Raw genomic sequence first — 11,435 nt, 5'->3', positions numbered from 1 at the left:
TCTCCTGTCGTTCTCCTCTCCTGTCGTACTCCTCTCCTGTCGTTCTCCTCTCCTGTCGTCCTCCTCTTTCTCCTCTCCTGTCGTCCTCCTCTTTCTCCTCTCCTGTCTTCCTCCTCTTTCTCCTCTCCTGTCTTCCTCCTCTCCTGTCTTCCTTCTTTTCCTCCTCTTCCTCCTCATCATCTTTGTTATCATCTGCCTCAACTTTGTCGTCATCTTCATCACCATCAACACCATCATCATTATTCTCTCTCCTATAGGAGTGGGGGCTCTACTGGGTAGGTTCCAGTTGACAGAGGGTCCCAGTAAGCCGTCCCAGTTGGCGGTGCAGTTCACCAGCGAGGGCAGCACTCTGTCAGGCTGTGACATCCAGCTGGTGGGGACTGGCTACAGGCTCTCGCTGGTCAAAAAGAGATTTGCAGCAGGTCAGTGTCTGTGTGTTCTGTGTGTGAAGGAAGCATGAAAATACTAGCCTGGTCCCAGATCGGTTTGTGCTGTCTTGCCTACTTCCATGGTCATTGTCACACGTTCTGGGATCATGGGCCCCGTTTGAAACTGAACTGAAATTGTATTGATTCTAACCCTGAATGTGACGTTGTTGCCTGACCATGAAAACAAAGCAAGACAACAACACTTTGGCAATAGCAAACAGTTGGAATTCTGAATACTCTGCTTGTGTCTCCGTTACAGGGAAATATCTGGCGGACAACTAGTCACCACTGTTGTAAAATGGAACCCTTTTGACTGTGAGGATGATGAGAGACTTTTTATGGGTTCTTCATTCGATACAAGTTACCAACTGAGAAACGTCTGAAACCTAATGCTTGAGCAGGGAGGGGTAACTGATGACATAGCAGCAACAACAGGATGTGATGTAATACGCACTGTCCACCAGGGTTCACCAGGGTATTGCTTTATGTTTTAACACACTCAAATACAGTAGTCGCACTGTTGGAGTTTATGCAAGTAGTCACCGCTTTTTTTCGTTTTGTGCACCTTGAGGGTTGTTGAGGTCAGTTGTAAAATKTTTTGTCTGTAATGTTTTCGTTATGTGTCYYACCCCAGAAAGACTAGCTGTCGCCATTGGCGTCGGATATTGGGCATCCTAATCAATAAAACATTTAGAAATCATAATGAAAGATAATGTATTCAACACATTTACTCCCATTTAGCAAAGTCAATTATCATTGGCAGCACATACAGTAATCCAGCCTTATTTGTGAGAAGAATTCTATGTGAATGGGTGATGGATGGAAGATGCACTGGACAGATTTATGTGAATAGATAGACACTGTTGTCGTTCATTGTTAATTAACGTTGATTATGACCAGAACTCCACGTGCAGGGTTAGGATGACATTTTGATGTTTTCTATTTATTTATTGGGTTGATTCAACTGATATGGTACCAGCTGGTACTGCACCAGCACGTTGAGGCCCACAACCTGGAGTTAACGTACAGACAACGTTATTATGTATGTGGTGGTTGTGTGTTTTGCTGGGAGCAAGATTGAGCATCACCCATTCACAAAAAAATCAAGAATGYTTTCATATTGTTTTCCTGATTTGTGGATGACAAAAACAAAGCAGTTGACCTTACAGGCTGAATAGCAGAGTTGCCTTGGACCAGGTTACATTTCTTTCTGGATTCTGTTTGTCCCTTGGAGTTGTTGTGTCCAGGAGTCCTACTCAAGAATTACTGGTTGAAAGGACATCATTACAACTGGTTAGGGTGACAGGTAGCTTAGCGGTTAAGAGTGTTGGGCCAGTAACCGAAAGGTCACTGTTTTGAATCCTAAGTCAACTAGGTGAAAAATCTGCAGATGTGCCCTTGAGCAAGGCACTTAACCCTAATTGCTCCTGTAAGTCGCTCTGGATAAGAGCGTCTGCTAAATTACTAAAATGTAAATGCTAGAATTACATCAATTACTGGTTAGAAGTAGGTCTTTATGAGGTCATTTCAACCAGTTTTGCCRGCTGGGAAGTATAACCGGGGGACATCAAAGAAGATGGAAAAGTGCTTCAAGAATGATTTATCTAAAATAGAATAATAATGAATATTTAACGGAAGCCCCTAATGTTATGTTTCTTGTTTTTCCACCATGTGGAGTTAATAGATGTTTTATCATTTTCTAATAGCATTATATTGAAAATCAATTTGTAAAAAAGTGTAAATATGAAAGAAGCTTCTTCATATATCCCTTTGGACATATGGGTGATTCTGTGTTTGTCAAATCATATTTATGTTATACGGTTGGTGATAGCCTTTACAATACATTACAGAACACATTTTTGTTTTGTTTTATTTCTAACGTGGATTTCTTGTAAAATACTGACTGTCCAAATCTGCGTTACTCAAATGTTTTTTTTTTTTTTTAAACCTTTTTTTACTCACAATGCAAAAATTAATTTATTTCAAAAAATTTTGGATTGCCTAACACCCCCAAAAGGTACCCCCCCCTCTCCTAATCCAATGCTATTCTGACCTAGACTGGGTAAAGAAAACAGTAGTGAGTGTAGCGTTCAGTCTAATGTAACCAGGTTCATTCAGACCTACGTCTGTTATAGTACGTGTACTATGTGATTGTTTTTTACTGTAACTTCTAGTCATGTCATCGTGTTTGACCTTTCACCTGAAGATTTAAACTTTAAACCTTTGACCTTTGGCATGAATCCACAACAACATTATCACACTTCCATGATACTATTCCAGTAACGTCCTCCTATGTTTCCTCCCGACTTGCACACCAACAACAAATAGTTTTGTGTAACTGTAATTGTTTTGCTCCTGCCCATCTCAAGGAGAAAAAATGTTTCGTGTACTATTTTCACTTTATGACAATGGTAATAGAATTAAATCACGTTATTGTTACTTATTTCCAAAATCAGTATATTCAAAATGAGTCGCGACCAATGACAAAAGAGTGTTTTTATCCTTGACATTATCAATAACTATGGTAAATGTATTTCAACTTTACTTTTTTTGTCCTGGTTGCAATATTTAATTTATTTGTTTGAGCCTTACTGGTCCTTTAAAAAGTATTCACAAATACAAATAAACGTTTTTTCTGTCAGTATTTTATTCACTGCATAGGACACTGAATATGCAAACATACCATGTACATTTCCCATCCAAAGATTTTAAGAGTAAATATATAAAAAGTTAATATAATGTAATACCTGTTTTACTTGGTAATAAAGAATGGGAGAATATTGGAAATGAAAATGGATGTCTTTATTATTATTTTGTACATTTTCCAATGTTACAGGCGCAGATGAATATACACTACTCTTTTGGATAGTCTATTGAATATGCATTGCGTTGTTGTTGTTGTTGTTGTCAGTTGTATTGCGCGCGCCAAACGGTACATGGTCCTTTTAAAAACCGATGAATGCAGTCGGTGCAGGATAGGAAACCCCTCCTCCAAAACGGACGGTTGTCAGGACAACACAATGCGCTGGATCGCTACAATGTTTCTGCTTTGACTCGTGAATTCTGAATAGGTAAGAGTGTTGCTATTTTCAGCTGAACAGAAATGTTTCAATGTTTCTGCTTGTAGAATTTTGGAATACAGGGTGCAACATTCTGCTGCTGTTGTGTAGCTGGGCTAAAGGGTGAAATGTTGCACTTGGGGTGTATTCATTACGGCGATTCTGTTGCAAAAAGAAATATTCTGTTCATAACGTTTTGCAACAAAACGAGAGTTTATATTGGACAAATTCGGGTAGGTCCCTCCCCGTTTCGGTTCGTTTGTTCTCCTTGCTTCCAGTTGGTTTATAACGGTGTGTTCGTAAATTCACTCTGGCTATCACCTCCGATTTCAGAGCACTCTCGTCTGAGTGTGCCAGAGCGCAGACTAAGTGACGAATTTACGAACCCCTGTTGAATATGGCCGGTGTTAGTAAACGTCGGCAAAAAAGCGTAATTAATCATTGTTGCAAGCAGCACAGTTACAGTCACCTACGCTCTGGATAACATGAAAACAGCCTAACCAGCTCTGCAGGGGGGAAAAATGGTCAGAGTGAGGTGTTCTCTCATTCGTGTCTGGAAGTAGCTCGGATCAAGCGTCCGGTGTGCGCTCTGAACACTCCGAGAGAGAAACGCTCTGAAATTACAAACGGACAATGACAACACTCTCCGAATTTACGAACGCCCAGAGCACACTCTGAGTGTTCTCTGGCACTCCAGATTGAATTTACGAACACACCCTTAATGGTTAGACAGTAAACGGTTTCCGTTGCAAGTCATAACGAGTACACTCCTGATCAGTTTTCGTACAACTGAGCAAGTTTGCCCATTTTGGGAGAAACCATTTTCCAAGTAGGCACAACAGTAGCTCTGTGTTGCCCTGTTCAAAGCATTCTGCATTACATACATTCTATCAGGAGACTGAATTCTCCTAATGTCTAATTTAAGCCTATAGCTACTATACTATTTACTTAGTTGGAACTGATAAATGTCTTGTATGTGTTATTATTTATCTGTTTGTGTTGACATGGTTACCATCAACCACACTATAAGATAAACAAATCATTTTAGCCTTGAATGTGCTTAGGTGCCTAATACAAAGCTTCCCCCTTATAATGATTAGCTAGACAACAGGCAGAGTAATGTCTGATTTAGCTAAAGAAAAGGCAGCTCGTCTTCTGAAGAAGAGAGGTAGTGTGTCATCCCTTGGCAGCCATGATGTCAGAGCCAAGGAAACAGGGGGCAAGATCAAGGAGTGAGTACTCTTTTGAAGTTAAGCATTTAGCACAAATGATTGAAGAATCTTCTACTTCTTTTATTTATCCAGATCAATTAGTTATTCTATTTTCTCTGATGGGAGATTTTTCCTCATGATATTAAAGTTGCATTCAAATTCTTGAGGTAGAAGTTGCCCTAGCCACAGATCTAGGATCAGATCAGTAGATGCCCTACTCCCAATCCGAACCTAATACAACCGTTAGTGAGATGGAAAACTATCTGACCCTCTATCAGTGGTTGAGGACAACTTCTCAAACACAGACCTTTTGATGTTCTTCCACTGTATCTGAATACGTATCGATCTTGACTTGCAGTTCTATAAGCACCGTATCCTATATCGATGAGCCTGGTCACCATGACGATAACCCTCGACCCGCAGTACAGATGGAGAACACCTTCCAATTGGGTGAGGCCTTTATTTTCACCACATGTTATTAACCAGAGCTAGCCTGGTCCCAGATCTGTCTCTGTTCGGCATGATAATGACCATAGGAGTTGGCAAGATAGCACAAACAGACCTGGGATCAGGCTAATAATGACATTCCTATTTGAAGGAGTGGTTAGTTGGGCTACTATAGCCTTACATTACCATAATTCCAAGTCTCGTTCATCACTCGGTGAGGAAGCCTGGAAGCTACTTGGATTATAATTGAGTAATTCCATTGTGGTTACTCAGTAACTACATGGCATTAGTGTAACAGTGTATGAAACATTATGCCCCCCCTTTTGAATAGCACCACATAGACGCTTCCCTGTTCTCACGGTCAATGACATCCTGAAGGATGTGCTCGCCAGTTACCTGCAAGAAGAGAAGTATGAAGCTGAGCTCTGTCGGCAGATGACAAAGACCATATCTGAGGTAATATTGATTGTCATTAAATAACGCCTTTGCTTATGCAGAGGAACTCATTCAATTATTCATGAGTTTTTATTTTGTTATTATTCCAGACAAGAGTGGTATCGGTACAATTTGGGGTAACTGGTAGCCTAGATGTCAGACTGCTTCTACACCAACCCCTATATCATTGCCCTAGCCAGATCTGCTATCTTGCCAACTCCTATGGTCATATCGTAGCAAAAGCTAAAATCGTTGCCCTACCATGGGGCAGCAGGTAGCCTAGTGGATAGAGCGTTGGGCCAGTAACCGAAAGGTTGCTAGATCGAATCCCCGAGCTGACAAGGTAAAACTCTGTTGTTCTGCCCCTGAACAAGGCAGTTAACCCACTGTTCCTAGGCCGTCATTGTAAATAAGAATTTGTTGTTAACTGGTAAAATGAAAAAGTTATGACAAGTTGTCTTAACAAATTTTGTTGTTAAGTCCTCCTCACATGTATGGTTGATCTTAACATAGAAATAGAAATAGCTTAATCAACAGCTCTCTGATACACCTTACAGTGTATATGCCCACAGTCATGCCACAAAACACACCCGCTTGCCAAAATGTGTTCGGCTGAGATTTAAATAGCAGCCAGAGTTCCTTTTTCCCTTTCAGTCTGTGACTCTTCCTTGTCCTGTAGGTGATCAAAGCCAGGGTGAAGGATCTGATGGTTCCTCGTTATAAGATCATTGTTCTGATCAGCATCGGACAGCTCAGTGACCAGAACATGCGTATCGGGAGCCGCTGCCTGTGGGACTCCTCCAACGACACCTTCTCCTCACACTCCTTCAAGAACAGCTCTCTCTTCGCCGTGGCCAACGTCTACGCTGTTTACTTTGAGTGAGTCATCGCCCATGGTCACAGATGACTGTCTTGGACTGTGGGTACTCAAGTCCTATATAGTCTTATGTAGTCCGTCATAAGGGCTACATAACAGTGTTATAAGCATGACATAATAGATTTGATAAATCACGACTGTTGGTGTCAGTTTATGACAACTGTGATGACACAAATAATGTTTCGATCAGCTAATTGGGCAGGCTTAAAGCTAGCCAACTGGCTTGTGTCGTGACAGTGTTAAGTCGATTGCCATAAAGTGACACCCGGCTGTAATGTCATTGTCACGACAGTCTTATGTAACCCCTATGACCGAGCTTTCAAGTAAAGTGTACCAAATGACCTATGTTCTATTTCTGTATTCGTAGCATAGACTGTGGGTATTCTAAAATTGTCTATCATGTGTATGATGTTAATTTGCATATCATGGAGAACGGTTGTGTGGAAGTGCTGGGAAACCTTCAAATGAAGGTCATGCCTAGAGCATTGTGGTTTTATCAAACATACGTATCAAGGAAGTATCGGAGGCAATAAGAATATAGTCTCAGGTAAAAGGAAATAAGTTCATACCATAGTCTGAATATCTTTCTGGAAATTATTCATTTTGGTTACATATGTTCTTGTCTGTGTAATAATGTACAAATACTGTATAATACAGCATTTCCTGATCATTTAAATCTCAAATAGCTTTTGCAATCACTGTGGCACATCGTCACACACTGTCTTGTCTTCTAGCATATTTTGAATATTGTTCTCAGATTTTATAAAGAGCATGTTTTATATTTTTAAGAAACTTAGACTAAAGAAATAGTCTAAGTTTCATCCTGAGAGGCAAAGTCTGTTCAATTCTCATATAGACCTCATTCAGTGGAAATGTTATTGAACTGATGACTCATATGGGTTTTCAGTCTCATAACTTGATGAAATAATTTGCTGGTCTTGTCATAACTTGCTGAATAGATTATTGATTTTGTACAGTTGTCCAGTCAAATGTCTACTTGCTGAATGTAACCCATTCGCTTTGGTTAGCTAAAATGGTCCATTGTACAACATATATTGCCTCTTGTTGGATTAATAAAAGTCAGGTCAACCATAATAAAGAAATCTGAGGAGATATCACCATGGTTACAAGTCCAGTGTTTATTGCCGATAAGATCAATGAGGGAATTTCATTGAAAGTCATGATAAAAGTAAATGAAAGTAATTGGAAGTAATGCTATCTTTAGCTGACATCCATTGAAGCCAACCAACTATATTGAATAAGGACTATTTTCCAACAAACATTAGCGCCAAGTCGCCAACGCCTGCACATCGGACCCTAGCACATGATTGTAAGGTCACTCTTCCGACAGCCCAGTTGACAGCACACGGTGGTCAGGGCTTCGTTCAAGTCTCGTCGTCTCCGGTCCATCACAGGCTCGGCCCCCCATGGTTTCAGACCATTCTGGTCCACCCTTCCTGGACAACCAGAACACCAGCTGTTATCAATGTTTCAGAATATTTTCTAAACTGTTAATGTACATACTGCAATGGGCAACCGGTGTCTGTTCTTGCTTCATTCTATGGCAAACTATTATAAAACTTCACAAACATTTAGCACACATCATAGCTGCAGGTTGTATGATGATTTATCATTCAAGTTTACATTATGGCATATAGCAAAAGCCTTGAGTTATATTTCTAATCTTGTAACAGATGCTACTACTATGCCACTGATTTTCAAATAATGAGTACGACCATAGAGATACAATATCATGCAGTTCTATGTAATTCTGTAATACTGACCATTTATGTCCTCTACTGGAAACCTTCTCCACCTTGACCCTCCACAGGTGTACACCACGGCCCTCAGGAACTCCCGTCCACAGAGCCGCACAGCGCTCACAGTCGCAGCGTCCTCCATTCGAACCTCCCCTACACACAGCACACACAGCAGCAGCAGAGAGAACAACTGGGACTTCATGGTGGCTCCGTGGATCAAGATGCTGTAGATTGTCGATTCACTACACWCCGTTTCTGTCTCTCTGAAGACACCTGTGTGGTCTCCCTTTTTATATAGGCTCTCTAGTCATGCTTTCCTACAGTCTTTTTAGATGTGTCATACGTACTGTGATGGTGATGTGCCTCCTATCTGGTAATCATCATCATCATCTGCAGATGAGATTTTGTTTTTTGATAGTGGGAGACAGTTTATTGCCATGCWCTGGTAAAGTGTTCCTTAATGAGGGTATCTTGATATAGATACAGATATAGATATCCGGCCATCGTAAAAACAGATTCAGGCAATGGCCTTCCACATAGCAACATAGTGGTATTTGTGACAATTTTCTCATCACAATGTCAACAATTCCAAGAAAGGACTTGACAGTATTTTTGGATCTCACAATATTTGTTCTGTTTTCTGAGTTACTCATGTTTGCTCCTCAATTATGGTAAATTAAATGCAGGTAATTGTAGGCAATTACCTTTTCATAGCAATAAGATACATAGGTAGAACTATAATCCCTTGAAATGATCTACCAACATAGACAGGGCTCTAACTCCTCTAGCTCCACAATGAAATAGGGTGCAGGCCAGGCAGCAGGCTGTTAGCCAGCCTGCCAGTTTAGTGGAGTCTGCCACTAGCACAGTCAGTGTAGTCAGCTCAACTATCCCCATTGAGACCGTGTCTGTGCCTCGACCTAGGTTGGCCAAAACTAAACATGGCGGTGTTCGCCTTAGCAATCTCACTAGAATAAAGACCTCCTCCATTCCTGCCATTATTGAAAGAGATCGTGATACCTCACATCTCAAAATAGGGCTACTTAATGTTAGATCCCTCAATTCAAAGGCAGTTATAGTCAATGAACTAATCACTGATCATAATCTTGATGTGATTGGCCTGACTGAAACATGGCTTAAGCCTGATGAATTTACTGTGTTAAATGAGGCCTCACCTCCTGGTTACACTAGTGACCATATCCCCCGTGCATCCCGAAAAGGCGGAGGTGTTGCTAAAATTTACGATAGCAAATTTCAATAAAAAATAAAAAATACAAAGTTTTTGTCTTTTGAGCTTCTAGTCATGAAATCTATGCAGCCTACTCAATCTCTTTTTATAGCTACTGTTTACAGGCCTCCTGGGCCATATACAGCGTTCCTCACTGAGWTCCCTGAATCCCTATCGGACCTTGTAGTCATAGCAGATAATATTCWKATTTTTGGTGATTTTAATATTCACATGGAAAAGTCCACAGACCCACTCCAAAAGGCTTTCGGAGCCATCATCGACTCAGTGGGTTTTGTCCAACATGTCTCTGGACCTACTCACTGTCACAGTCATACTCTGGACCTAGTTTTGTCTCATGGAATAAATGTTGTGGATCTTAATGTMTTTCCTCATAATCCTGGACTATCGGACCACCATTTTATTACGTTTGCAATCACAACAAATAATCTGCTCAGACACCAACCAAGGAGCATCAAAAGTCYTGCTATAAATTCTCAGACAACCCAAAGATTCCTTGATGCCCTTCCAGACTCCCTCTGCCTACCCAAGGACGTCAGAGGACAAAAATCAGMTAACCACCTAACTGAGGAACTCAATTTAACCTTGCGCAATACCCTAGATGAAGTTGCACCCCTAAAAACTAAAAACATTTGTRAAAAGAAACTAGCTCCCTGGTATACAGAAAATACCCGAGCTCTGAAGCAAGCTTCCAGAAAATTGGAACGGAAATGGCYCCACACCAAACTGGAAGTCTTTCGACTAGCTTGGAAAGACAGTACCGTGCAGTATCGAAGAGCCCTCACTGCTGCTCGATCATCCTATTTTTCCAACTTAATTGAGGAAAATAAGAACAATCCGAAATTTATTTTTGATACTGTCGCAAAGCTAACTAAAAAGCAGCATTCCCCAAGAGAGGATGGTTTTCACTTCAGCAGTAATAAATTCATGAACTTCTTTGAGGAAAAGATCATGATCATTAGAAAGCAAATTACAGACTCCTCTTTAAATCTGCGTATTCCTCCAAAGCTCAGTTGTCCTGAGTCTGCACAACTCTGCCAGGACCTAGGATCAAGAGAGACACTCAAGTGTTTTAGTACTATATCTCTTGACACAATGATGAAAATAATCATGGCCTCTAAACCTTCAAGCTGCATACTGGACCCTATTCCAACTAAACTACTGAAAGAGCTGCTTCCTGTGCTTGGCCCTCCTATGTTGAACATAATAAACGGCTCTCTATCCACCGGATGTGGATAGAGAGCTCAAACTCACTAAAAGTGGCAGTAATAAAGCCTCTCTTGAAAAAGCCAAACCTTGACCCAGAAAATATAAAAAACTATCGGCCTATATCGAATCTTCCATTCCTCTCAAACATTTTAGAAAAAGCTGTTGCGCAGCAACTCACTGCCTTCCTGAAGAGACAAACAATATATACGAAATGCTTCAGTCTGGTTTTAGACTCCATCATAGCACTGAGACTGCACTTGTGAAGGTGGTAAATTACCTTTTAATGGCGTCAGACCGAGGCTCTGCATCTGTCCTCGTGCTCCTAGACCTTAGTGCTGCTTTTGATACCATCGATCTGTTGAATCTGATAATTAATCTTGATGGTTGTACAGTCGTCTCAAATAAAACTGTGAAGGACCTCGGTAGCAGCTAACCTACTCTGGACCCTGATCTCTCTTTTGACGAACATATCAAGACAGCTTTTTTCCATCTACATAACATTGCAAAAATCAGAAACTTTCTGTCCAAAAATGATGCAGAAAAATTKATCCATGCTTTTGTTACTTCTAGGTTAGACTACGGCAATGCTCAACTTTCCGGCTACCCGGATAAAGCACTAAATAAACTTCAGTTAATACTAAATACGGCTGCTAGAATCCTGACTAGAACCAAACAATTTGATCATATTACTCCAGTGTTAGCCTCRCTACACTGGCTTCCTGTTAAGGCAAGGGCTGATTTCAAGGTTTTACTGCTAACCTAC

The 11,435-nt window shown here is 40.8% G+C and overlaps 2 protein-coding genes and 1 long non-coding RNA gene across 3 annotated transcripts; 2 read left to right on the top strand and 1 right to left on the bottom strand.

The window, feature by feature from the left end:
* Positions 1-75: 75 nt before the first annotated feature.
* On the top strand, positions 76-3,221 carry LOC139029304 (uncharacterized). The gene is made up of 2 exons (XR_011481611.1): positions 76-422; positions 688-3,221. It is a non-coding gene; the product is annotated as an uncharacterized lncRNA (long non-coding RNA).
* A 174-nt stretch (positions 3,222-3,395) lies between these two features.
* dynlt5 (dynein light chain Tctex-type family member 5) lies at positions 3,396-7,580 on the top strand. The gene is made up of 5 exons (XM_024009145.2): positions 3,396-3,499; positions 4,588-4,719; positions 5,057-5,148; positions 5,477-5,601; positions 6,260-7,580. Exons 2-5 carry the CDS (start codon positions 4,607-4,609, stop codon positions 6,461-6,463), a joined length of 534 nt encoding a protein of 177 aa, XP_023864913.1. The 5' UTR covers positions 3,396-3,499; positions 4,588-4,606; the 3' UTR covers positions 6,464-7,580.
* Positions 7,581-7,582: 2 nt separating this feature from the next.
* insl5b (insulin-like 5b) lies at positions 7,583-9,113 on the bottom strand. The gene is made up of 2 exons (XM_024009146.2): positions 8,242-9,113; positions 7,583-7,914 (listed from the first exon to the last, which is right to left on the bottom strand). The coding sequence occupies exons 1-2, from the start codon at positions 8,417-8,419 to the stop codon at positions 7,775-7,777; spliced, it is 318 nt and encodes a 105-aa protein (XP_023864914.1). The 5' UTR covers positions 8,420-9,113; the 3' UTR covers positions 7,583-7,774.
* Between the last annotated feature and the right edge of the window lie 2,322 nt (positions 9,114-11,435).

Source organism: Salvelinus sp. IW2-2015, linkage group LG19 (assembly GCF_002910315.2).
Source record: "Salvelinus sp. IW2-2015 linkage group LG19, ASM291031v2, whole genome shotgun sequence".
Classification (NCBI taxonomy): domain Eukaryota; kingdom Metazoa; phylum Chordata; class Actinopteri; order Salmoniformes; family Salmonidae; genus Salvelinus; species Salvelinus sp. IW2-2015.
Note: the sequence above shows the minus strand (reverse complement) of the source record. Positions and strands in the feature narration are given on the sequence as shown.

Coding starts and splice junctions, on each gene's coding strand:
- dynlt5 (XM_024009145.2), top strand. CDS start 4,607: ATGTCTGATTTAGCTAAAGAAAAGGCAGCTCGTCTTCTGAAGAAGAGA. Junction 4,720..5,056: donor ACAGGGGGCAAGATCAAGGA/GTGAGTACTCTT, acceptor CTTGACTTGCAG/TTCTATAAGCACCGTATCCT. Junction 5,149..5,476: donor GGAGAACACCTTCCAATTGG/GTGAGGCCTTTA, acceptor CCTTTTGAATAG/CACCACATAGACGCTTCCCT.
- insl5b (XM_024009146.2), bottom strand. CDS start 8,419: ATGAAGTCCCAGTTGTTCTCTCTGCTGCTGCTGTGTGTGCTGTGTGTA. Junction 7,915..8,241: donor TCCAGTAGAGGACATAAATG/GTCAGTATTACA, acceptor CTGGTTGTCCAG/GAAGGGTGGACCAGAATGGT.